This window comes from Cololabis saira, chromosome 13 (assembly GCF_033807715.1).
Source record: "Cololabis saira isolate AMF1-May2022 chromosome 13, fColSai1.1, whole genome shotgun sequence".
In the NCBI taxonomy this organism is placed as follows: domain Eukaryota; kingdom Metazoa; phylum Chordata; class Actinopteri; order Beloniformes; family Belonidae; genus Cololabis; species Cololabis saira.
Genome location: NC_084599.1, coordinates 45,514,175 through 45,540,853, shown reverse-complemented (window position 1 = coordinate 45,540,853; position 26,679 = coordinate 45,514,175). Strand labels below are relative to the sequence as shown.

Sequence of the window (26,679 nt, the reverse complement as noted above, 5' to 3'; positions counted from 1 at the left end):
CCTTGATTTTTTAAGCAGCTCAATGTAAAACAATGAACCATATGCATTCATAAACATTGTTTGTTATGCTCCAAGTGGTATTTTGAGACTTGACGTACTTCAATAGTAATTCATTTCAAATCGTCAGTAAATGCAAATAACTTTAGTCTTGTCCAGCGAACCATCTGCATCTTATTGAAAGTGAACTAGCCGTTCAAAAGTCCCTTTTCATTCTCCATCTCTCAGAACACCATACTTTTCCTACTACGGTACCGTCGACCGCCAGGAATTATACAATGCACGTTTTGTTTTTTGTTTTTTTTATCCTGCACGTTAATCGTGCGTTAAAAAAAATTGTCGGCGTTAAGAGGATGCTAAGTTGACGCGTTAACTTTGACAGCCCTAGTGTATATAGGACATAACCTCCAATCGGCCCTATTGTTCCAGTTTGTAATGCTTTATAACTGTTTAAGTTTTAAAGAGAAAGCCAGGCCAACCATTTTCCACAAACTGAACTAAAAGTAAATGTCAGGTTTGCATTATGATCTTCAGTTTCATACAAGTACAAATATTTAGCCACAAACTATTTTGAATAGTTTCTCTCATGTATGATTTGACTTTTTTCTTTTCCAGAAATTTAGAAATGTCAAGAAAAAAGTCAAAACGTCGAGATTAATGTTGAAATACAACTTCGAGATAAAAGTCAAAATGTCGAGAAAAAAGTCAAAATGTCGAGAAAAAAGTCAAAATGTCGAGAAAAAAGTCGAAATGTCGAGAAAAAAGTAAAAATGTCGAGAAAAAAAGTAAAAATGACGAGAAAAAAGTCTAAATTTCGTGAATAAAGTCGAAATGTCGAGAAAAAAGTAAAAATGTCGAGAAAAAAAGTAAAAATGACGAGAAAAAAGTCAAAATTTTGTGAATAAAGTTGAAATGTTGAGAAAAAAGTCAAAATGTCGAGAAAAAAGTCGAAATGTCGAGAAAAAAAGTCAAAATGTCGAGAAAAATGTCGAGAACAAAAGTAAAAATTACGAGAAAAAAGTCTAAATTTTGTGAATAAAGTTGAAATGTTGAGAAAAAAGTCTAAATGTTGAGAAAAAAGTTGAAATGTCGAATTTTCTCAAAATTGTACTTCATTATTAATCTCGACAACTAAAATTAAAAAACTAAATAAAAGTAAATAAATAAACTATGCAAAGTCCCAAACTCCAAATGCAGGAGCAGCATTTCTGGGAGATCTCCCTCCGTCTGCATTCCTCTCCTCCTCCTTCTGAGCATGCTCAGTGCGCGGGAGGGAACAGCCACTTCCTCTGAGTGGCAGACGCTGTTTCCCTCCTCTATCTTATCACTCCATCACCAGCCGACAGACGGGGAGAGAGTTATTGTAAGAAGGAGCGAGCGGAGGAGAGATTCCCCCTCCCCGAACATTCATCCCTGTTTGGGCACGATGAGAGCGGCAGATCCTGGAGCTGATAAGAGCAGGAATGTTGCTGTGAGAGGAAACGCCGCTCGGATGAGAGGATTGTTCCCTTGTCCACCTCGTATGTCATCCAACACCTTCTAACCCGGCACCAGCCTCTTCCTCTGCTGCTCCTCGGCCCCGACGGCGGAGGGGATTGAAATCCTCTGACCCGCAGCCGCTAGCATGTCCATTCAAGCCTCCGCTTCCTCTGCTGCTTCTGTCTCTGCTGGTGTTTTCTACTCCGTTCTTACTCAGGGAGAGCGTTTACATGGGACGTTTAATTCCTCTTTAATTCAGAATTAAATCCGATTTAAAATGAGTAAAAATGACCATGTAAACACCTAATTCCAAATGAAAATGGACATTCCGAATTAGACTTAATTCCGAAGTAAGTGGCTGGTTTATTCCCATTTTAAATCCCAATAGAATAATTCTGCGATCATGTATACACTCATTCTAAAAAATAAAAAAAATAAAGAAATAAATAAAAGGAAAAAAGAATCCAATCAGAACCTTCCCAACCCCCAGACCTTAATTAGTGTTTACGGACCTCTATGGGGTGTTACGGACCTCTATGTGGTGTTACGGACCTCTGGGTGGTGTTACGGACCTCTGGGTGGTGTTACGGACCTCTATGTGGTGTTATGGACCTCTGGGTGGTGTTACGGACCTCTGGGTGGTGTTACGGACCTGTTACGGGCCTCTGGGGGGTGTTACGGGCCTGTTACGGACCTCTGGGTGGTGTTACGGACCTGTTATGGACCTCTGGGTGGTGTTACGGACCTCTGGGTGGTGTTACGGACCTGTTATGGACCTCTGGGTGGTGTTACGGACCTGTTACGGACCTCTGGGTGGTGTTACGGACCTGTTACGGACCTCTGGGTGGTGTTACGGACCTGTTACGGACCTCTATGTGGTGTTACGGACCTCTGGGTGGTGTTACGGACCTCTGGGTGGTGTTACGGACCTCTATGTGGTGTTATGGACCTCTGGGTGGTGTTACGGACCTCTGGGTGGTGTTACGGACCTGTTATGGACCTCTGGGTAGTGTTACGGACCTCTGGGTGGTGTTACGGACCTGTTACGGGCCTCTGGGGGGTGTTACGGGCCTGTTACGGACCTCTGGGTGGTGTTACGGACCTGTTATGGACCTCTGGGTGGTGTTACGGACCTGTTACGGACCTCTGGGTGGTGTTACGGACCTGTTATGGACCTCTGGGTGGTGTTACGGACCTGTTACGGACCTCTGGGTGGTGTTACGGACCTGTTACGGACCTCTGGGTGGTGTTACGGACCTGTTACGGACCTCTGGGTGGTGTTACGGACCTCTGGGTGGTGTTACGGACCTCTGGGTGGTGTTACGGACCTGTTATGGACCTCTGGGTGGTGTTACGGACCTGTTACGGACCTCTGGGTGGTGTTACGGACCTGTTACGGACCTCTGGGTGGTGTTACGGACCTGTTACGGGCCTCTGGGTGGTGTTACGGGCCTCTGGGTGGTGTTACGGGCCTGTTACGGACCTCTGGGTGGTGTTACGGGTCTCTGGGTGGTGTTACGGACCTGTTATGGACCTCTGGGTGGTGTTACAGACCTGTTATGGACCTCTGGGTGGTGTTACGGACCTCTGGGTGGTGTTACGGACCTCTGGGTGGTGTTACGGGCCTCTGGGTGGTGTTACGGACCTCTGGGTGGTGTTACGGGCCTCTGGGTGGTGTTACGGGCCTCTGGGTGGTGTTACGGACCTGTTATGGACCTCTGGGTAGTGTTACGGACCTGTTATGGACCTCTGGGTGGTGTTACGGACCTGTTACGGACCTCTGGGTGGTGTTATGGACCTCTGGGTGGTGTTACGGACCTCTGGGTGGTGTTACGGACCTGTTACGGGCCTCTGGGTGGTGTTACGGGCCTCTGGGTTGTGTTACGGGCCTCTGGGTGTCTGATGGTGAACAGCTGATGACATAAACAGCTTAATAAGTATCATTCAGGATGAACGTCTTATTGTTTTGGTGTTTTAATAACCAGGGGTGCACACAAGCCGGGACTCCAGGGCTGGTCTACTGCAGGTTTTAGATGTTTCCCCGTCTTCAACACACCTGATTCTAATCACTGGTCGTCATCAACATGTCATCAAGGTTTACACAACTCTGTTGGTGACACAGCCTTGTCTGTCAGGGTTGTGTTGAGGCAGAAACATCTACAACGTGCAGTAGACTCTGGAGTCCCGGCTTGTGTGCACCCCTGTTAATAACCTCTAGAGGCAGAGTCTTGTTGTGAGACCGTCCTAGCGGGAGGAACATGTGAGGGTTTTGGTCCTTGGGTCCTTCTGTGTAATCTGATTACTTTAATATATCTATCAATATATAATATTGATATCGATATATATAATATATCAATGATATTTGCATATCGTGATTGATTTAGCCTCAGGTCCATTTCAGTGATGCTCATATACGGTGTAATCTGATTACTTTAATGGTAAATAATGTAATTTCAATCTTTAAGGAGACGTCAAGTTCAGCTGACGCCCCTGAAACACGAAACACCCCAGACCTGCCGCCCCCGTTTGTCCTCGACCCCCCCCCCCCCCCTCCGTCCGTCCGTCCGTCCCTGGCCCCCCCATAACCACCCCCCCCCCCCCAGACCTGCAGCCCCCCGTTTGTCCTCGAGCCCCCCCCCGTCCGTCCGTCCGTCCCCACCACCCCATAAACACCGCCCCCCCCCAGACCTGCAGCCCCCCCCGTTTGTCCTCGACCCCCCCCCCCCCGTCCGTCCGTCCGTCCGTCCGTCCGTCCCCACCACCCCCTGAACTATTATACAAGGGTGCAAACAGACTAAACACAGATTTCACTTTCCACTGGAAATCACTTAACTGCAGAGGGGGGGGGGCGGGCGTCACCTGAGCCCCCTGGAACCCCCCTCCGTCTCTCAGCTGCCCCCCCCATCCCTCCTTCCCTCCCTCCATCCCTCCATCCCTCCCTCCATCTCTCCGTCTGCAGTTTTCTGCTGACTCCAGGAATTATGATCCGTTTCCCGTCCGCAGGAATAATAGAGTACGGGGGGGGTTGAGGGTTCGGGGGGGGCCGGTGGGGGGCGGGGTGGGGGTTTCGAGGGGGGGGGGGGGTCTGGAACATCAGCCAGGACTCCAGCTCCACCGAAGGTTCCAGGCTACAGATGTGAGCAGATGTTTCCCTCCTCGTCCCCGTAAACTTCACACGCCGAGAGGCTGGTGGAGGAAACATGGCTGTACACACACGCACGCACGCACGCACACACACACACACACACACACACACACACACACACACACACACACACACACACACACACACACACACACACACACACACACACACACACACACACACACACTATCTGGACAGCAAACACCTCACGAGCCCCCCCCCCCACCGCTGGGCACTTAACACTATCAGCAGATCCACTCCAGAGTGTGTGTGTGTGTGTGTGTGTGTGTGTGTGTGTGTGTGAGTGTGTGAGTGTGTGAGTGTGTGAGTGTGTGAGTGTGTGTGTGTGTGTGTGTGTGTGTGTGTGTGTGTGTGTGTGTGTGTGTGTGTGTGTGTGTGTGTGTGTGTATGTGTGTGTGTGTGTGTGCGTGTGTGTGTGTGTGTGTATGTGTGTGTGTGTGTGTGTCCTCAGAACAAGTATTTATCACAGGAGTCCAGGAATTTTAATGAGCCCTGATGGAGTGTGACATCATGATTTTATTCCCTTTTGTTTATTTTGTTTGCTGGTTTCTGTAGCACTTTGAGATTATTTTATGAAAAGTACCATGTAATAACATGGTAAATACCTGGTTGTTTAAACTAAACATTACTAGGTAATAGGGGTGTAACGGTATTTGTATTCGTCCCGTCCCGTCACGGTACGGGGGTCACGGTTCGGTTCACGCAGTCATACGGCGAATACGTCTGACTGAGTTAAAAAAAAAAAAAAAAAAAAATCAATCATCGTTTTTTTTCCCCCTTATAAATATCAACAGTCACGTTCCATTACAGACCTAAATGTGTGCTAGTCTGTGCATATCAATAAATATATGTGCAATTCATATATCATCATAAATTGTAGGCTATAATAACGATAAAATGTTCTAATTCTTAATTTACAACTGTCCTGAACGCATCAGGGTCGTGTGCCAGCGCGGATTGGGAGTAAAGCCTGATTTATGGTTCTGCGTTAAAACGACGCAGAGCATACGCCGTAGGGTACGGCGCAGTCTACGGCGAGGTTATGCGGCGACGCGCAACCTTCGCCGTAGGCACTGCGTTGGTGTAACGCGGTACCATAAATCAGCCTTAACAGTCACAGTGAAGGAGATTAGCGCTAAAGTTTAAAAGAGGACTAAATTTGTACAAAGTTTTGAATGTTACCCCGTTTTCCACGTTACCTGGATTATTTTGGGTTATGGAAGAGTCAACTACCGTTGGTGAGTGAGTGTAACCTTCATAAATAATTTATTTATCAGTTTCTTGACCAGCTGCCTATTTTAATGTGCTTGTGTTGTTGTGAACGAGACCGCCGAGTCTATTCTCTGTTATAGAGCTCAGAAATGATGTTATAGACCGATGTGTCTATATCTATCTAAATTGATTGTGTAATTTAGACCAGTTATGTTTTTTTTGTATTTAAATTGTATCAAAGAATGAACTGAGTCAGTCCGTGACTATCTGAGTTTTCAGAGTCGTGTGATTGACAGCTGTCAGGCCTGTGTGTGTGTGTGTGTGTGTGTGTGTGTGTGTGTGTGTGTGTGTGTGTGTGTGTGTGTGTGTGTGTGTGTGTGTGTGTGTGTGTGTGTGTGTGTGTGTGTGTGTGTGTGTGTGTGTGTGTGTGTGTGTGTGTGTGTGTGTGTTCTTCTGAACAAGTTTGTGACTTTACTCTGCTTTCTGCAGCATAGGCCTATAGGCTTGGCTCAATAAAAGTGAGAATAAATGTTGTTTGATGGGTAGGATGAGGTGTTGTTGAACGTTAAAATGACTATCATAAGGCCCATGGAGAATGCTCCGCCCCCAGACGGCTCTGCCCATATGCAGCAGTAGAGGAGCCCGGGTTCAAGTATTTATTACAAGTGCACGAGCCTCGTTACAATGTCCCATCCCGCGCTCACATAAACCAGTCCGTGGTAAAATTAAAAACACTAATGCACAAGTTAAATGTTTTATTCTATTTATTTTACACTTTAATAAGAGATGCTTTTTAGTTTTGTAGCCAATTGAACAAACTTTAACTTTCAAATGCTATGATCAAAATAAAGGAAGAAAAAACTCGTCTTATACATTTGGGACTTTTTGTATTTTTTTCCCGTTGTACCGAACCCGTACCGAACCCGTACCGAACCGTGACCCCTGTACCGAGGTACGTACCGAACCGTGACTTGTGTGTACCGTGACACCCCTACTAGGTAATTACAAAGACATTAGATGGAACTATGAGGGAAATTACAGGTATTTACTAGGTTAATATTGGTAACTACCAGTCAATTTACCATGTAATTACTCTGAAATTACATGAATTATTTCTAAGTAAGTACCAGGTAATTACTAAGTATTTTTCTGCAAACTACCAGGAAATTATAAGCTATATTTGAGGTATTTACCAGCTAATTACACTGCAATTACCATGTAGTTACCTTGTATTTACTATACATTTCATGGATAACTACCGGGTATTTACCCATTCATTATTGATTTATGTATTATCAATGGATTGGTGCATGTACCCCCGAGGGTGTAAATGACTCTATTGACCTTGTAATTAACCTGATAGTTACCATGTTTTACCTGCTAATCCAGGTACTTACCTTGTAGTTACTTGCCCAGTAATTCTATTTCCTAAGTATTTACCCAATAAGTACAGACATTTTTACCTGGTTTTACTCAGTAATTAAAGTGAAACTGGACTGTAAAAGAAAGCGTGTGTTGTTTCCATAACCACCAGCTGAAAAATAGCAGATCAGCAAACTTAAACCGCAACACTCAGGGCAGAATGCTGCGCTATAAGTTTTCAACAGCTACTTTACAATATTTAAAGTAGGTGTTAAAAAAATAGCAGATATACTGTACAAGCTCATATCGCTGCACTCAGGGCAGAGTGCTGCGCTATAAGTTTGTAGATCTGCTATTTTTCAGCTGGTGGTGCGTGTAAATGACCGCAGATTACATACAGAGTGAATTAAGCACTTCTGTCATTTTACGTTTTATTTTTATGGTTTTATTTTGAAGAGCACCGTTTTTCCTCTGTTACTTCCATTATTGACGATGCTTAACTTCCTGTTCCCGTCCGAACATAGCAGCATGCTAACGCTGCTCCAGAGTTGGTAAAACATGCAAGCAAATGATTAACTTCATATCATCACGTCATATTTTGTGTTGAAACTTATGAAAAGTTATTTTATTGTGGTTCGGCCCGTGTTTTTGTTGTTTACATGTCTCAAATCTTTGCTTCTGTGAGGGTCTCTGGAAAAAAAAAATTGAGATTAAGCGTGATGGTGAGCAGCTAACGCCGTCCTGTCTCCAGCTCCCTGTTGCTAGGCAACCAGAGAGCTGATGCTGATGCTGCGGCATCAGAGCTGCAGGTGGGACGTAGTTCAGATGCTCCTCAGGTGTCTGAACCAGGCCCCGCCCCCTGGCGGCATGGCCCTCCCCCTGGTGATCAGGCCCCGCCCCCTGGTGACCAGGCCCCGCCCCCTCATGACCAGGCCCCGCCCCCCTGCAGCTCCACTGAGAGCCTTTGTTCTGCACAGGAAGTGATGCGTTGAGGCGATGCAGGCGGAGATACTGACCAGTGACAGATTTGTAGCTCCCGGTGTGTGTGTGTGTGTGTGTGTGTGTGTGTGTGTGTGTGTGTGTGTGTGTGTGTGTGTGTGTCCCACCTGCACACCTGTAACCGCCCTCCTCCCCCACCAGCGTCTCATCTTGGTTATAAAAAGCGTTTGATGGTCGTTCCAGCAGAACCGGGTCAGAGCTGGAACATCTGGAGCTGCAGGGGATTCTGGGAAATCTGGGAGGCTGCAGGGGATTCTGGGAGGCTGTATTATATGTATTATTATTATATGTATTATTATTATTATTATTATATTTAGGGCCCGAGCGCTGACAGTGCGAAGGCCCTATTGTATCTGTAGGAATTGTTCTCGTTCTTGTTTTTCTCGTTTTTCTTCCGACGAAATGAGGGTCTTTTTTCCCCTAAACGTGCCCCAAAAGTCACCAAATTTTGCACCAAGTCAGGCCTGGTGATAAATGTGATATTTAATGGTTTGTATTAATGGGCGTGGCCTAACGGCTCAACAGCGCCCCCTAGAAAACTTTGTGCCTCAAGCCCCACAATACGGTTTGACGTACATGCACGAAAATCGGTACACACCTGTATCATGTCACAACTTAAAGAAAAGTCTCTTGGAGCCATGGCCGAAACCCAACAGGAAGTCGGCCATTTTGAATTAATCGTGAATTTTGGCAAAATTTATGCCATTCCTTCAGCAATTAATACAACCCGAACCGTAACGTGCACCCAGGTGTGTTATACATCAAAATGTGCGTCTCCATCCTGCGACACCACGCATTACTTTTCTCTTTCACAAGCGTTACCATGGCGACGATAGACGCCAAAAAACGCGCACCCCCCCTTCATCTGATTGGTCCATATTTGATAGTTTCTACTTTCTGCTATAACTTTTGAATGGTTTGACATAAAGAGTCATGGTGGAGTCATCGGACTTAGTTTTGAGTCCTTGACTTTTATTGGTGAATATTGCACGAGCGAGGGCCCGTTCATCGCTGCTTGCAGCTTTAATTATTATTATTATTCTAGGAGGCTGCAGGGGATTCTGGGAACTCTGGGAGGCTGCAGGGGATTCTGGGAGGCCGTGGGCTCCAGACTCTCACGCCGCTGCGCTCTCGGACGTTCTGTCTGATGTGCTTTGAAGTCTCGTCTCATGTCCACTACTGAACAAATACCAGAGACGCTACTGGACTTCCCAGACCACATCACAGCCTCCCAGCATGCCTTGCTCCGAGGGGGGGGGTGTTTGATCTGCCTCCCACCAGCGGTTTGCGACATCTATCCTCTCACAGACGTTATTTGTGCCGGGCTCCGTGGGTGTCGGGGGGTTATTTTTATTTTATTTATTCTTTATTTCATTCATTGATAAAATAAAACAGCAAACAATTTAATATAAACACAAACGTTTCCTGAATTCTGAATGAAAGGAGCAGAAAGAAGAATAATCTTATTTAATCTGCCCCTTTTTTCCCAACAAATCAATTTACAAAGAACGTAAATTAAAAAAACAACAACAAAGTAAACTAAAAACTAAAATAAAATATCTGCCGGCGACACAGACACAAACATTCATGTTTAGTTCCCAAGTTACAATTCAGTTAATCCCATTCAACAACAACAAACCATGTTTATACCTTTCATGTCTGTCAATCAAACGTAACTAACATATTTCATTATATTTCCTTAACATTCTGGCTTTAATTGTTCCTTTGAATGTAATGTTTGATTTGATTCTTTGGTTTCTTTGTTCAGATTGTTCCATAAACTGATTCCTTCACCAGAATTCCTCGGCGTTAAATGTTTAGACGGCTTTTACGGGACGTGTGCTTTATGGGCCGTGATCTCGCTGTTGGTCTCTCGTTTCTTCTCTCGGGTTGTTTCTATGGCTGCTGGTTTTATTAGAGTGGATAATATCGGGGGGTGGGGGGGCTTGTGGACACTTCACTAGGAGTAATAGTTCATCTTTAGGCCGGATTGTGGAGGGAGAGTTGGACTGGTGGTGTTATTATTATTATTATTATTATTATTATTATTATTATTATTATTATTATTATTATTATTATCATAGGTATTAGGCCGACCCGTCTCTCCCTCCGTGACGACCCGTCTCTCAGGGGGAGGGGTCGTCAGGGAGGGAGAGACGGGTTGGCCTAATACCAATAATAATAATCATAAGAGTAATAATAATAAAAATAATAATAATAATACAAATAATAATAACAATAATAATAATAATAATAATAAAAAGAGACGGGTCGTCACGGAGCCGTCTCTCCCTCCGTGACGACCCGACCCGTCTCTTCGTGCCAGAACCAAACGTTCTCCATCAAACTGGATCCATATTTCCTGCAGCGGGTCGTTATTTCCAGTAATTGTGCAGAATAATTACTGTGATTGATTCGTCTCCTGCAGTAATTAGTCTGGAAATGTTCTGGCTGCAGAACCGGCCCGGCTGGACTGATGCTGGACCGGGCCTTGATCAGCCGGTACCAGCCCAGCAAAAAAATAAAAATAAAAATAGAACCAGAAATAAAAAATAAAAACAAAAATAGAAATAAAAAAAAAATTTAAATAAAAACAAACATTTTATTATAAAAACAAAAATAGAAGAAATAAAAAAATAAAAACAAAGATAGAAATACAAAAATAAAAACCAAAATAATAGTATAAAAATACAAATACAGAAATATAAATATAAAAATAAAAACAAAAATACCGGCCCAGCAGGACCGGGTCCGGGTTTATACTCGGTCCAGTTCTGCTTTTCCGAGGTCGTAGTCACCGATAAAACCAGCAGCTGCTGCAGAAAACCTGGAATGACCTTTAAAATCTGAATAACCGACCCGAACACGGGGACCCGGTTCGGTACCGGAGCAGCAGATTAATGGGTTCAAATCTGCAGCTGCTGCTGAGAGAAACGATGGAGGAATAAACCCGGGAGGTGAAGGAGAGAAGAATCTCTGTAGGCGACGCTCCTGTTTCTGATTCAGACTTTATTGATCCTTTGGGAGTTTCCTGGAGAAACATCTCCATCTCACTCGCACTGACATTTACAGATAAAACACCCCAGAAACCAAACACCCGTATAAAGATGAAAAGATTAATAAATTACAAATAAAAGCAAAAATAGAAATAGAAATAAAAACAAAAATAGAAGTAGTAATAGAAAAATAAAAACAAAAATAGAAACAAAAAATAAAAACAAAAATAGAAATAGAAATACAAAAATAAAAACAAAAATATAAATAATAAATTACAATTAAAATATAAAAAATTAAATAAAAACAAAAATATAAATAAAAACAAAAATAGAAACAAAAAATAAAAAAATAGAAATAGAAATAATAAATTACAATTAAAATATGAAAATTAAAACAAAAATATAAATAAAAGAATCAAAATAAAAACAAAAATAGAAATATCAAAACAAAAATAGAAATGAAAATAAAAACCAATATTAAAATTAAAATAAAAACAACAATATAAAAATATAAAAACAAAAATACAAATACCAAAATAAAAACAAAAATACAAATACAAAATAAAAAGTGCAGTGCTATAATAATGTTTCTGACACGGTGAGAAGATGGAAACCTCGGGTCGGGGAGTGGGGGGTCTCCTTGGTGGGGGGGTCTCCTGTCTCCTTGGTTTCTCCTTGGTGGTCTACACCAGGGTCTCCTGGAGGTTGAACCCGGAGCAAAACCCGGCGGGGGGAAATGGAGGGAGTGGAGGGGAGGAGGAGGAGGTTACACCACCAGAGTCCCACAATTCATCATGCTCTGACGGGGGGGGGGTGACCCCATCCTCCCTGTGTGTGTGTGTGTGTGTGTGTGTGTGTGTGTGTGTGTGTGTGTGTGTGTGTGTGTGTGTGTGTGTGTGTGTGTGTGTGTGTGTGTGTGTGTGTGTGTGTGTGTGTGTGTGTGTGTGTGTTAAAGAAAAAGAGAGAAAGTTGTCATCCCTCCATCTCTCGGTCCGTCGGCAGGATCAGCCGTCAGACATGACGGATGGCTTGTTTGTCCCCCCTTTCCTTCCTTTTCTCTTCCTCTCTTCCTCTCCTCCTCCTCACCCTCCTCATCCCTGGAAAGCGCCTAGAAACACCTTTTGTTGTATTAGACGCTATATAAATGCACTTGAATTGAACTAAATCCCCCTCTCCCCCTCTCTTCTCCAGGATTACCTGCAGGGCGACGGCAGCAAGGCCTTCCAGAAGATCGGCTGGAAACCCAAGGTCACGTTCCAGGTGGGTGTCGGGTCAGAACCGCCGCAGTAATAACAGGACCGCTAACAGAACCGCTAACAGAACCGCTAACAGGACCGCTAACAGAACCGCTAACAATCAATCAATCAATCAATCAATCAATCTTTATTGTCACATCATATTACTGAATATTGTGATAAAGTTCTTTATTTTCTGTAATGCAATTAAAAAAAACAAAAATGTCATACATTCTGGATTCATTACAAATCAACTGAAATATTACAAGCCTTTTATTATTTTAATATTGTTGATTATGGTTTACAGTTTAAGATTAAGATTCCCAGAATATTCTAATTTTTTGAAATAGGATATTTGAGTTTTCTTAAATTGTAATCCATGATCAGCAATATTAAAATAATAAAAGGCTTGTAATATTTCAGTTGATTTGTAATGAATCCAGAATGGATGACATTAGTTTTTTTAATTGAATTACAGAAAATAAAGAACTTTATCACAATATTCTAAGACAGTCCTGTACATAAAATAGTACATGGAATAAAAACATAGAAAAATAATAAATAGTGTTGGGCCTGCATGTATATTTATGTAAAATATATAATATAAAAATCTCTATTAGCACGAGACACGTTGAGTTCAGTCACCAGAACTTCACAGTAAAAGGTTCAGACAGAGACGTGAGAACCAGCAGCTGATGTGATGGATGGCGGTTGCCGCGGTAGATTTCTGATTTAACATCCATCAAGAACGTAGGAAATTCACACTGAACTCATTTATACTCTGATAATAGACCAATATGACTTTAAATCTTTAACTTAACCAAACAAACATCCCATGACGAGTCTGAAACTCCTCCGTTCATGTTTCTGGAGACGGTTTATTCGAGTGCAGGAGGGTGAAGGTCATTAACGTGTTCTGAACGTCGGCATCCTGAGACTAAAATCACACAAATGTCGCCTGAATCCGTCGCCAGCCGAGGGATTTCTGCCCCAAAGCTGGTAAAGGTTTGTGTATTTGTTCATTCAGCCTCAAACAAAGGGTTTCTTTCACCTCTGTCCCGATTGGAGCAGCTGTTCCAAAACGGATCGGTTCGTTTGCAGTGAGAACAGAATCCACCAACCTGATTTCACAAAAATCTGTGAAATGCCCACGACCTCTCACCGCTATTTTCCGTGGTATATACACGGAAAGTGGTATAATTCCGTGTGAGCACCACAGATATTGTACCATGCAAAGTCAATGGGATCCGTGGTCGTGATATATACACGGATTATCACATTATTATTATTTATATATTATTCTTTGTTATAGTGGCTAAATTATGAGTTTTTGTTGCGCAAGGTACTGTTTGTTACTGTCAGTTTGTATCACGACCACGGATCCCATTGACTTCGCATAGTACTATATCCGTGATGCTCCCATTAAAACCTCAATAAAACACTGCTAAAACAGCGTTAAAAATGTGCTTTTACAAACTGACAGTAACAAACAGTACCTTGCATGACAAAAACTCATAATTTAGCCACTATTGTTTATTGTTTGTTTATTGTTTATTAAGATCCCCATTAGCTGTCACCCATGGTAACAGCTAGTCTTCCTGGGGTCTACACATAAAATACATATAAATGTAACATATATAAAATTCGTACATAACAAAGAATAATATATAAATAATAATAATGTCATAATCCGTGTATATATCACGACCACGGATCCCATTGACTTTGCATGGTACAATATCCGTGGTGCTCACACGGAATTATACCATTTTCCGTGTATATACCACGGAAAATAGTGGTGAGAGGTCGTGGGCATTTCACAGATTTTTGTGAGATCAGGTTGGAATCCACACGTTAAACGACACAACTCACCGACTACGTTTCCAGCATCAATAACCCTTTAAAACCGGAATATTAGCAATAACCCGAGTTCTGACTGCATGGAAACGTAGTCACTCATAACTGTTATGTTGTCTTGTGGTTTTTCCGGGTACGGACGAGGAAACTCCTTCCTTCATTTCTGACCAATGAGAGAACAGTTCATTAGTTATCAGCTTCAGCTACAGACGGTTGTGAACACAAACCCCTCAAACGAGAAACCAAACAACTGTGGCTACGTTTCCATGCAGTCAAAATTGGGGTTAAGGTCAATATTCCGGTTACTGAAACATTGGGAATAATCTGTTTCCATTCCATTTCGACTTTTTTCTCGACATTTCGACTTTATTCATGAAATTTTACATTTTTTCTCGAGTTTTTTCTCAAAATTGTACTTCAACATTAATTTCGATATTTCGACTTTTTTCTCGAGCTGCATAATGAAAAAAAAATCTTCCTCCTCTGAAATATTAATTTTATTTTTCTCTTGCTTGGCCCTAATACTCTTCCGTAATATTCCGTTTGGCGTTTACTATGACCAAATATTCCGTTTTAAAAGGAGTAACCCAGGGTTCATATTTGGGTTTTTAAAAACCAGAATATGAGCAAATTCTGGTTATTCAAAGGGGTTATTGGTGTTTACATGGCCGTGTAACCGGGTTATTGATCATATTCCGGTTTTAAAAGGGTTATTGATGCTGGAAACGTAGTTTGTATGGATTTAGCCCCTGAATCGGAACAAAACAAACGGGCCACAGGTCTGAAAACACCCTAAGGCCACGTCTCCACGTAGCTGGTATTTCCAAAAACGGATATTTCCCCCTCTACGTTTATACAAATCCCATCATTTCCAGGAACCTGCATAAATATCTGTTAAGGTGCTATGAGCAGCCAAACCTACAGGGGGCAGTGTAACGAGAAGATAAAGTCATGCTAGCCAATCACAATCCTGGAAAAAAACATCAACAAATGACACGAGTAACTTCCAGTTACTTCCAAGATGAACCAGAGTCTTTGGTTTGGAGTGACAGAGAAGTGGAGTTACTTCTCAACATTTTGACTTTTTTCTCAAAATTTTGACTTTTTTCTCAACTTTTTTCTCAAAATTTTGACTTTTTTCTCTATTTTTTCGAAAAATTTTGACTTTTTCTCGACTTTTTACTCTAAATTTTGACTTTTTTCTCGACTTTTTTCTCAAAATTTTGACTTTTTTCTGAAAATGTTGACCTTTTTCTCGACTTTTTTCTCAAAATTTTGACTTTTTTTCTCAACTTTTTTCTCAAAATATCAACTTTTTTCTCAAAATTTCAACTTTTTTCTCAAAATTTCAACTTTTTTCTCAAAATTTCGACTTTTTTCTCAAAATTTCTCAAAAACGGATATTTCCCCCTCTACGTTTATTAAGATTTCGTCTTTTTTCCTCGACTTTTCTTCTCAAAATTTTGACTTTTTTTCTCGACTTTTTTCTCAAAATTTTGACTTTTTTCTCAAGATATCAACTTTTTTCTCAAAATTTCGACTTTTTTCTCAAAATTTCGACTTTTTTCTCAAAATTTCTCAAAAACGGATATTTCCTCCTCTACGTTTATAAAAATCCCGTCATTTCCAGGAACCTGCATAAATATCTGTTAAGGTGCTATGAGCAGCCAAACCTACAGGGGGCAGTGTAACGAGAAGATAAAGTCATGCTAGCCAATCAGAATCCTGGAAAAAAACATCAACAAATGACACGAGTAACTTCCAGTTACTTCCAAGATGAACCAGAGTCTTTCGTTTGGAGTGACAGAGAAGTGGAGTTACTTCTCAAAATGTTGACTTTTTTCTCAACTTTTTTCTCAAAATTTTGACTTTTTTCTCGATTTTTTCTCAAAATGTTGACTTTTTTCTCGACTTTTTTCTCAAAATTTTGACTTTCTTCTCGACTTTTTTTCTCAAAATTTTGACTTTTTTCTCAAAATTTTGACTTTTTTCTCGACTTTTTTCTCAACATTTTGACTTTTTTTCTTAAAATTTTGACTTTTTTCTCGACTTTTTTCTCAACATTTCGACTTTTTTCTCAAAATTTCGACTTTTTCTCAAAATTTCGACTTTTTTCTCAAAATTTCTCAAAAACGGATATTTCCCCCTCTACGTTTATAAAAATGCCATCATTTCCAGGAACCTGCATAAATATCTGTTAAGGTGCTATGAGCAGCCAAACCTACAGGGGGCAGTGTAACGAGAAGATAAAGTCATGCTAGCCAATCAGAATCCTGGAAAAAAACATCAACAAATGACACGAGTAACTTCCAGTTACTTCCAAGATGAACCAGAGTCTTTGGTTTGGAGTGACAGAGAAGTGGAGTTACTTTTAAGTGTGACTTTAGAATATAAAACAGGTAAAATACAAGAAAATATTGACGGTTACAAACTAATTGTAACCACAGGTGTCACTCATGACGCTGGTGACGTTTCTGTCTCATAATGTGACGTTCTGAAGAATAAATGTCCGTTTCTCTCCGTTTACAAGCAAACGTGAAGACGGAGGTTTTAAAAATCTACACTTTGGCCGGAGTTTTCAGGAATTATGGTTTTTGGAGACTTTGAGCTTCGTTTTCGTGTAAACGAACGACCAAAACGCAGGAAAACACCAGCGTTTTTGATACGAGGAAACGAGGCCTGAGAAAGGCTGAACTAATCCCTGATCCTCGTCTGCAGGAGCTGGTGAAGGAGATGGTGGACGCAGACGTGGAGCTGATGAGGCAGAACCCCAACGCCTGAGGACCAAGGGCCTGGTACCGGGGACCGTTCCAGACCTGGTCCAGACCTGGTCCAGACCTGAAGACCTGCCCTTTACTTGACCTCATTCCCACCTCCCCATCCTCAGATGGGGAGATTGTCCTCCTCTCATCCTCTCCATCCTCCTCTCCTCTTTTACTGGGAACCAATCGTTGCCTTGTCGTCTCTGCTTTATGTTTCTGTTTTATTGTTGTTTTATTCTCTCCGTTTTAAGGCCTTTTATATCCAAACACTTGATCGTGTCGTAATTTATAAATCGAGTTAAATGGGTTTATTTGTTGTTGTTTTTTCATGGTGATGGAAAAGTGCTGTCTGTTTTTATTTACTTACTTTAAAGATGATGATTATAAAGAATATGGTGATGAAGTTCATAAATGAAGGTTTTTGGTTTTTCTTTTCTACATAAAAATATTAACGAGCCATTTTCTCTCATGAAATGATTGTTTTTTACTGTACGAGAAATGAAAAAAGGGTTTAAGAAGGAAAATAAAATAAAAGCAAAAATCTGGTATTTGGCACATCGTTGTGTTTTTTTATCGTTTCAGGTGTGTGTGTGTGTGTGTGTGTGTGTGTGTGTGTGTGTGTGTGTGTGTGTGTGTGTGTGTGTGTGTGTGTGTGTTTTGTTTAGTTTTTTCTTTCTTTATTCTGATCCTGACCTTCTGAAACTGCTGTTTATTCTGGTTTTTATTCCGGTTTTTATTCGGTTTTTATTTCGGTTTTATTCCGGTTTAATTCTGGTTTTTATTCCGGTTTTTATTCCGGTTTTATTCCGGTTTTTATTCCGGTTTTCATTCCGGTTTTTATTCCGGTTTTATTCCGGTTTTATTCCGGTTTTTATTCCGGTTTTATTCCAGTTTTATTCCGGTTTTTATTCCGGTTTTTATTCCGGTTTTATTCCGGTTTTTATTCCGGTTTTATTCTGGTTTTTATTCCGGTTTTCACTCCGGTTTTATTCTGGTTTTCATTCCGGTTTTATTCCGGTTTTTATTACGGTTTTATTACGGTTTTTATTCCGGTTTTATTACGGTTTTATTCCGGTTTTATTCCGGTTTTTATTCCGGTTTTATTCTGGTTTTTATTCCGGTTTTTATTCCGGTTTTATTCTGGTTTTTATTCCGGTTTCATTCCTGTTTTTATTCCGGTTTTATTCCAGTTTTATTCCGGTTTTTATCCGGTTTTTATTCCAGTTTTATTCCGGTTTTTATTCCGGTTTTTATTCCGGTTTTATTCCGGTTTTTATTACGGTTTTTATTACGGTTTTATTCCGGTTTTATTCCGGTTTTTATTCCGGTTTTATTCCGGTTTTATTCCAATTTTATTCCGTTTTTATTCCGGTTTTCATTCCGGTTTTTATTCCGGTTTTATTCCAGTTTTTATTCCGGTTTTATTCCGGTTTTTATTCCGGTTTTATTCCGGTTTTTACTCCGGTTTTATTCCGGTTTTTATCCGGTTTTTATTCCGGTTTTATTCCGGTTTTTATTCCGGTTTTATTACGGTTTTATTCTGGTTTTTATCCGGTTTTTATTCCGGTTTTTATTCCGGTTTTATTCTGGTTTTTATTCCGGTTTTCATTCCGGTTTTATTACGGTTTTATTCTGGTTTTTATCCGGTTTTTATTCCGGTTTTTATTCCGGTTTTATTCTGGTTTTTATTCTGGTTTTATTCCGGTTTTCATTCCGGTTTTATTCTGGTTTTTATTCCGGTTTTATTCCGGTTTTTATTACGGTTTTATTCCGGTTTTTATTCCGGTTTTATTCCAGTTTTATTCCGGTTTTTATCCGGTTTTTATTCCGGTTTTTATTACGGTTTTATTCTGGTTTTTATTCCGGTTTTATTCCGGTTTTTATTCCGGTTTTATTACGATTTTTATTCCGGGTTTTATTCCGGTTTTTAAGACGTTTTAGAGAAACGAGATGTTTTAGAGTCTGAAACATCTTATTTTTTGTTTTTTTTTGCCTCTTTTTACTTAAAGTTTCTGCAACAATCGATCACAACACTGAGACGTCTCTTGGTTTGCTGATAAAACTCTAAATGTATTTATATTTTATTGCTAAATAATATGATATCTGATCATGATATCATATTATTTGTTGTTTTATCAAATTTTAAATCTATTTATTATTCAGCCTGCAGGTTTTCACGCCCAGATTCTTCCACCTCTGATAAAATAAAAGCATGTTCAAACCCAGTACGAGCGAGGGCTGGTGTTTATTCTGACCTTCACAACCAGGAACAGATGGAACTTCTTTATTGTTTTTAGGAGAAATCTGACACCATGTTAATTAGGATTCTTTAGTTTGGGGTCAAAGTTAACCAGGTGTTCTCTTCTAGTCCTAAAAACACTCCCAAATTTCATTTAAGACAAGATTCAAACAGTTTTTTGGGTTGAGACAATGTGCAGCGTAGCTGTAAATAGAAACAATGTTTTATCTAAAATAACTTACACTGAAGACGTGAAAGTGACATTTCAGCTCGACGGAGATGACAGAGGTTCAATAAAGTTATAAAATAAGCCAAAGTGGATCTATCAGTGGGAAACAATGAGAAAATATACCAACTGTCTCAAGTAAAACAAAACTCCAGGATCCGGCGTGGTGTCTGTATTTATTTATTTATTTATTGTAGAAGAGGAAGAATCTCAAACGGGCGGAGAGATTTAATCTGGTTAAAGGTCTTTTTTAGGTCTCGGCTATGACTTTTACTTTTATTCCACGAAAACACTACAGATTCCACAAATGTAAATGTACTTTATTTCAAGACCAAAGTATAGAAAAGTGTCGACACTCTACTGCGTATTAAAAGCCACCCTGAATAAATAAGTTTTCAGTTTAGATTTAAAAAGACCCCAAAGGGGTAAGTTGTTTTTCTTTTTATTGTCTATTATATTGAATATTATTATTAGGCTTAGGCTATTTACAGCCTGCTACCAATATCAATGTTTGCTATTTGCACCCATGTATCATTAGGAAAAAAAAAAAGTAAAATAATTATTTATAAAAAAAAAAAATCCATCAGCTCAACATGATTGACAGGTGTTCACGCCACTTTTGATAAACTTAATTTAATCTCTTCAAAATATCATAAGAGCAAAAATTGTTCATAAAAAGGTGAACAAAAGCAGACGTTTTCCTGGCTCATGGTTCCAGTTTTAGAGTGGTGCGCATGCGCATGTGCACCACTCTAAAGTTGGAAGATAAAATAATATAAAATGATTATAGGGCAAGTGAAAAAGCGCCTTTGGTTGCAGACACGCATGCGCATTTGTTTTCATAAGTCAACAGGGTGTGAATAGCTCAGATAGTGGGGACTATTTGCTATTTGTACCCTGGTCCTGGTGCAAATAGTTTATTATTATTAGGAGTAGGTCAGTGGACGCATGCGCGCTGCCGGCCCGACCCGGAGCCCGGCGGGGTCTCCGGGAGCCGCTCGTTTCCTTGGATTGGAGGGTTGGGGGGTGGGAGCAACACCTACAGGCCGGTGTTGTGCCGTATTCAGCACCCCTGCCGTGAAAAGCACCCCCTCATACCCCCCTATACACACTCACTCAAACACATACTTAGGAGTTTATATTATATATATTTACAAATATTATGGAAGACAACACAGTAAGCAGGCTATTAATTAATGACATCAATAACCATTTACCCGATTTTTGTTATCTGTGACTGTGATTGTGGGAAAGTATGACTATTGTGGAATCCATGAGCGCATTTAAACATGAATCATTAACACAAAACTGGACGCTAAACAGAACGTGACACGGAATGAGAATATCATTTTTGTCATTGTGTGTACGTTGTCATTTGTAGTAAATTAAACATGAGCATTTAGTCCTTTTTGACATTTACTCGTGAATAAGAGATCTGTGGGTAATATATGTCGACGAGGGGGTGCTTTTCACGGCAGGGGTGCTGAATACGGCACAACACCGGTACTGTCTCCCTGTGATCGGGCTGGACAGCGCTGCGTGTGCGCAGGCGCGGGATTGGAACCAGATGTGGCCCCTGAAAAACCACCGTGGAGAAAAACACGGAGCTGGTGCAGAAAAACACGGAGCTCCACGCAGGTGCAGCGGGTCTGGACCCCCACCTCGGACCCGGGACCCGCTGGGAGGGAGAGAAGAGGAGGAAAGAAAGAGAGAAAGAAGGAAAGAGAGGAGGAAAGAAAGAGAGAAAGAAGGAAGGAGAGGAGGAGAGAAAGAGAGGAGGAAAGAAAGAGAGAAAGAATGAAAGAGAGGAGGAAAGAAAGAGAGAAAGGAGGAAAGAAAGAGAGAGAATAATTTATTTATTGTATTTGTTTTTGAATTTATTGTAATTGTCTTAATATTTCATGTATTAATTGTATTGTGGTTTGTTGTATCTATATATGCTTTCAGCATAAAAATGGTTACCATTCATGCCAATAAAGCCAATTTGAATTTGAGAGGAGGAAAGACGGAGAGAAAGAGAAGGAAAGAAAGAGAGAGAGAGAGAGAAGGAAAGAGAGAAAGAGGCTGGAGGAGCTTCAGGAGCAGGAACATGAAATAAACTTCCAGGCGACCAAATAAACCTTTCAACGCATTAAACGGGCTTCATTGTCATGGATTGGCCGACAATTTTATAAATATTTTAGAAATAAATCATTAGTTTTATTTTTCTTTATGAAATCTGATAATCCATCGGCTCCAATGACATGGAACAGACAGAACGAGAAGCGCCTTCTCTAAAAACGAAGGGTTAAGATTCTCACACAAACATGGAAGTTTCCCTCTGGGGATATTAAAAATTCATAACTGCCTGGCGTCAGTTTTTATCAACAGTTTTTTTCCTGGGTGGAAAAAAGAGATGTTTTCATTGGGCCTTGATCACCAACATCACGCAGCTGTCTAGTTGTTCCTCGGGAGAAGAGAATCTGATCAAAACGGCGCAACTGTTGCGCCTTTTATTCCCTGCTTTCAAAACACCGCAGGGAAACGCTCAAGAAGGAAAAATAATTGTTAAAAAATGCTGAATGAATGAATCAAAATAAAAAAGATGGAAAAAAATCCGTAAAAGGAAGAATAACAATTCTGGAAAGATAAAAATCCAGTTATAACGTTTGAAAATCAGAAAAGTGAATCTTTGTTCAAACTTGTTTCATATAAATGCTAAAAACGACATAAAACAACTCAGATTAACCTCCTAACACACATTGAACCTCTTATTCCACTCGCGCCTGGAGGCCGTTAATTGACTTGATGTGTAAACTAAATCAGTAACTAGTAGCAGCAGGATTTTTTCTCTTTGAAGATAGAAATGTACAAATTAAAAATAAAAGACAACAAATTCTCGATTTGGTCAGAATTTTTTGGGGACTTGGCAGAGAAGCGAGCTCCGGGGCGGCAGCGGCCCCTCGGGACTCGGCCGGCCGAGCGGAGCGCGCCCTGCGCGGGCAGCTGCAGCGCGGAGCCCCGCTGATGCCCAGGAGCTCTGGTTCTCCGGGTCTCCGGGTCTCCGAGTCTCCGGGTCCCGGGACGAGCAGCTTCCTGCCCCAGACCTGCTTCTCTCTGATGTCCCGCCAGCAGCGGTTTATCAGGGTTTAATAAAAAGCTTTCTCAGACACAAATGTGTTTCATTCTGAACAGAAAGATCAGTGAAAACCAGTGGGATTTTAATGTCGACGTGGAAAAACCAAAATGCTAAAATATACCATATAAAATATATTTAAAAAAAATACAAATGATTGTGTTATTTAGCAAATTCGATTAACCTTAAACTGAGTTTTATTTAGATTAAAAAATGCCTATTTCAGGGGTCGCTTCCACGGTTGCTTTCGTGCAGAAACTAGTTCCTCCTCGTGTGAAAAATGGCCCCGTCTTTCAGGAGCGTTTTTGTCTTGATTTCCTCTAAAAGCTGCGAAGCCTTTAATGCTCGTGGTGTGGGCTATCAGGTTCCCGCAATAAATCCTGCAGGCGCTGCTGCGGCCGCTGCAACTGCTGTTTCACCAGAGGCCGAGGTGATTCCTGGGGTGGAAACATCTGCAGAGACGCCACCCAGATTTCTGAGGTGCAGAAACATCTGCAGAGACGCCACCCAGCTGGTAGGTGATTTTTCTGAGGTGTGGAAACATCTGCATGATTTCTGGGGTGTAGAAACATCTGCAGAGACGCCAGAGGTGTATAATCTAGTTGTATTGTGTTCATTATGTCTTCAATTAGATGGTGTATAATCCAGGTGCCAAAGTAAAAATCCTGTCCCTCAGTTGGTTGGTTTATGGACACTTAATTACTGGTTCAGTTTTATTGCTTAATGATTTTTATCTAGCCCAGTCTTGTTTTTTAATGTTGTGTTTTTGTAGGTATTAATGTCATATCTCGTCTCCTTTGTCTGCTAATGTCCAGTTCTGTGTCTGGCATTAATTTGCCGCGGGGATGAATGCTGGAAATTAGTCTCCGGCTATAACCGTGAATATTTACACATGTGTTCATTAATGTGTACGGTCCCTGTTCAACAAATAAAGTAAATTGAATTGAATTGAATTGTTCCAACCATTACTAAACCAGCTCCTGCAGGTAAATGGTCGTTAGTGAAAACACCTGTTTTAAATGTGGCTGATCCACAGGTTTATGTTTTAATGAGCAAATATCAACTTGATGTAAAGAAAATGATTTGACTACTGGTGCTTTGAGACTGACCCCACTTCAAAATTGGTCTTAAATTAACATTGATTCAAAACTATTTTTGATTTTGTAAAAAACAACAACATTAAAGCACATTCCAGAGGTGTCTAATCCAGGTGTTTAATCCAGGTGTTTAATCCAGGTGTTTAATCCAGGTGCCAAAAAGTAAAAACGCTGCCGTGTTTCTGGATCAGCCAGTACATTTAAAACAGGTGTTTTCACTAACGACCATTTACCTGCAGAGGAGCTGCTTTGGTTTGGTTTAAGGTTTTTATCCCACTAGGGGAGTTTTTACCTGCCATTGTTTATGTAATAATTGCTCAGGGGTCATGATCATGTTCTGGGTCTCTGGAAACACTAGAGACAACAGCTGTTGTATTAGACGCTATATAAATACAATTGAATTGAATTGAATAGAATTTAGTGACCGGTTGGAACAACTGCTGCTGGATTTTTACTTTATGGCACCTGGATTATAAACCTATAGTCTGGATTATACACTTTTACACCTCTGATGAGACGCCACCCGGCCGGTACCGGAACACACTCTGACACCGAGCTGAACCTGAAACTCCCGACGCAACATTCACTCCTTCATCGGGCCTTTTTGGACACGGCGCGTTGCGCTTTTTTGCGCTTTGCGCTTCTTCTCCTCCTCCTCTTCTTCTCCTCCTCCACCTCATCCTTTTCTTATTCTCCTCCTCCTCCAGGAGGCTTTAGCTTCTTTCCTGTGAACTTTCTGAACCAATAAGCCTCTTACTGTGCAATATTCTTCCACCATTCAACTGCATTATTCTCTCAATCATTCATTTTCATAGTGTATATATATTTATGTTTCTTGTGTCTTATTTTGGTGTTTACAGTCTTTGCATGTGTGCACTTTTATGGAACTGCTGCCTGAATAAAGGCTTTCTATTCTATTTCTATTCGTTAGTCTCCGCTCCAGCCGCGTCTCGGCCGCCGCGGCTGGAGGTGCGTGAGACGAGGCCGTGACAGCCAGGCCGTAACGCTCAGTCCTTCCTAAGTAAGTAATAGTTGATGATTGTTGACACCCCCCTAACCTCGACCCCCCCCCAGCAGGAACGATCCGAGCGCGGGTTCCCGGGATTCCCCCCCGACGGCATCAATCACGCAGACGTGCGTCTGGGAGCAATAACGTCATTATCAGGGAGCTCCCTGAACACAACCAGCCTGTCATTTTGGGGAGTTTAAGCCTTAAGGCTGTAGTTTAACCGCAACCCCCCCCCCTCCCCCCAACACACACACACACACACACACACACACACACACACACACACACACACACACACACACACACACACACACACACACACACACACTCTAATAACGCGCTGTTTACGCAGCGAGGCCGCAGGGATGAGCTCCCTTTGTTTCCCTGAGTCACACACACTTATACACACACTTATACACTCTTCTACACACTTCTGCACATCCATAAACACCTAAGTGACAGCAGCTTTCACTCCGCCAGACAGCTGTTGCAAATATAAGATCAGCTCAATTCAATTCAATTCAATTTAATTCAATTCAATTTTATTTATAGCGTCTAATACAACAAAAGTTGTCTCTAACATCTTTCCAGAACCAGAACATGAACCCCCGACTAATTATTACATAAATAATGGCAGGTAAAAACTCCCCTAGTGGGAGAAAAACCTTAAACCAAGTGGCAAGAAAAAAACTCCATTATTAATATTGTTTGTCTGTGCAATTACTGTTTTTACCCTGCAATACTAATTTCCCCGGCCTATCTGTGCAATATTCCACCACATGTGTAAATATGTTTAATTATAGGATCTCAGGTCTTGATTTGACTATTTAAAAATGCAACCTTAACATTTTTATATTATTTATATTTCTTGTCTTGCACTGGAAATGTGATGCAGCTTTTATGAATAGTGACAATAAAGTATTATATCATTATTTCACACGCTAAACAAGAGTGGGTTCAAATATTATATAATTTAGTTTATTTTTCCTCATAATTGTATAAATAATAGTATAAAATATTTGAATTATCGTATCTAAAACTGCACATGCGCGATATGTATTGATAGAAAGGGAAAGGGAGAGAAGGTCAGAGCCTGGATACTTATTTTTAAGGCGGGGTGGGGGGGGGGGGGTTCCCACGTGATCAAGGAAGCAGTGAAATAAATAAACATCTGCCAGCAGTGATATTTCAATCAGCCGCCGCGGCTGCTGGTTCTTTTCTGGAGATGCAAAGCAGACGGAGTTTAAATCCCGCCGTCGGGTTTGATTTCCATCAGCGCGTCGCGGCGCGTGCGTCAGCGGGGACCTTTCAGGGTCCAGACCTGCCGCAAAACCGGTCTCTACAGACCCCCCTTCTCCCCCAAACCCCCCCAGACCCCCCCTCCCACCCCAGCCCTGGGTTCAGTCACAAACGGAAGCCTGTCCCGTCTCAGGACGCGCTGGCCGCTGACAGCGAGGCCTTTTACGCGCGAGCAAAACACACGGAAAACCTGCAGAAGTGCAGCTGCAGCTGCAGCTGAGCACAGCACGACCCGAATGTGCATCAAATAAAACACAGAGGAAAGAAAGAAACTCTGTTTCACCTCTTTGAGTTGGATCTGGAGGTGATTCTGGGTCAAAAGTTTCAGCGCAACAGCCAAGTTTTTCCTGAATAAAAACCTCCTGAGGACGATCCCTCTCCCGGGGCTCAGTTTGCTCCAAAAGAAATACTCATTTTTTAAGAGGACACCATTTTTCTGGGGATTTATCCCGAATTAAGCACGTTATAAATTTGAACTAAAGGAATTTAAACCTTTTTAAACAGCGGCCTCTGACTCTTCACGCTCGTTTCTAATAAATCACTCAGCTTAAAAATCAAATAGACGGCACTTTATTCAACAAAAACAAATTGTAATGCCTTCAAGATTCAAACGATTAACAACAGCATGA

The 26,679-nt window shown here is 41.3% G+C and overlaps 1 protein-coding gene across 1 annotated transcript in view; it reads left to right on the top strand.

Annotated features, from left to right (window-relative positions):
* The window catches only part of gmds (GDP-mannose 4,6-dehydratase), a 170,805-nt gene extending 153,185 nt beyond the window's left edge, over positions 1–17,620 (top strand). The window contains exons 8-9 of the mRNA XM_061739035.1: positions 12,403–12,471; positions 17,022–17,620. Of these exons, the coding sequence (XP_061595019.1) occupies positions 12,403–12,471; positions 17,022–17,084 (132 nt within the window). The 3' untranslated portion in view covers positions 17,085–17,620. The remainder of the gene's footprint in view (positions 1–12,402; positions 12,472–17,021) is intronic.
* Positions 17,621–26,679: the final 9,059 nt, after the last annotated feature.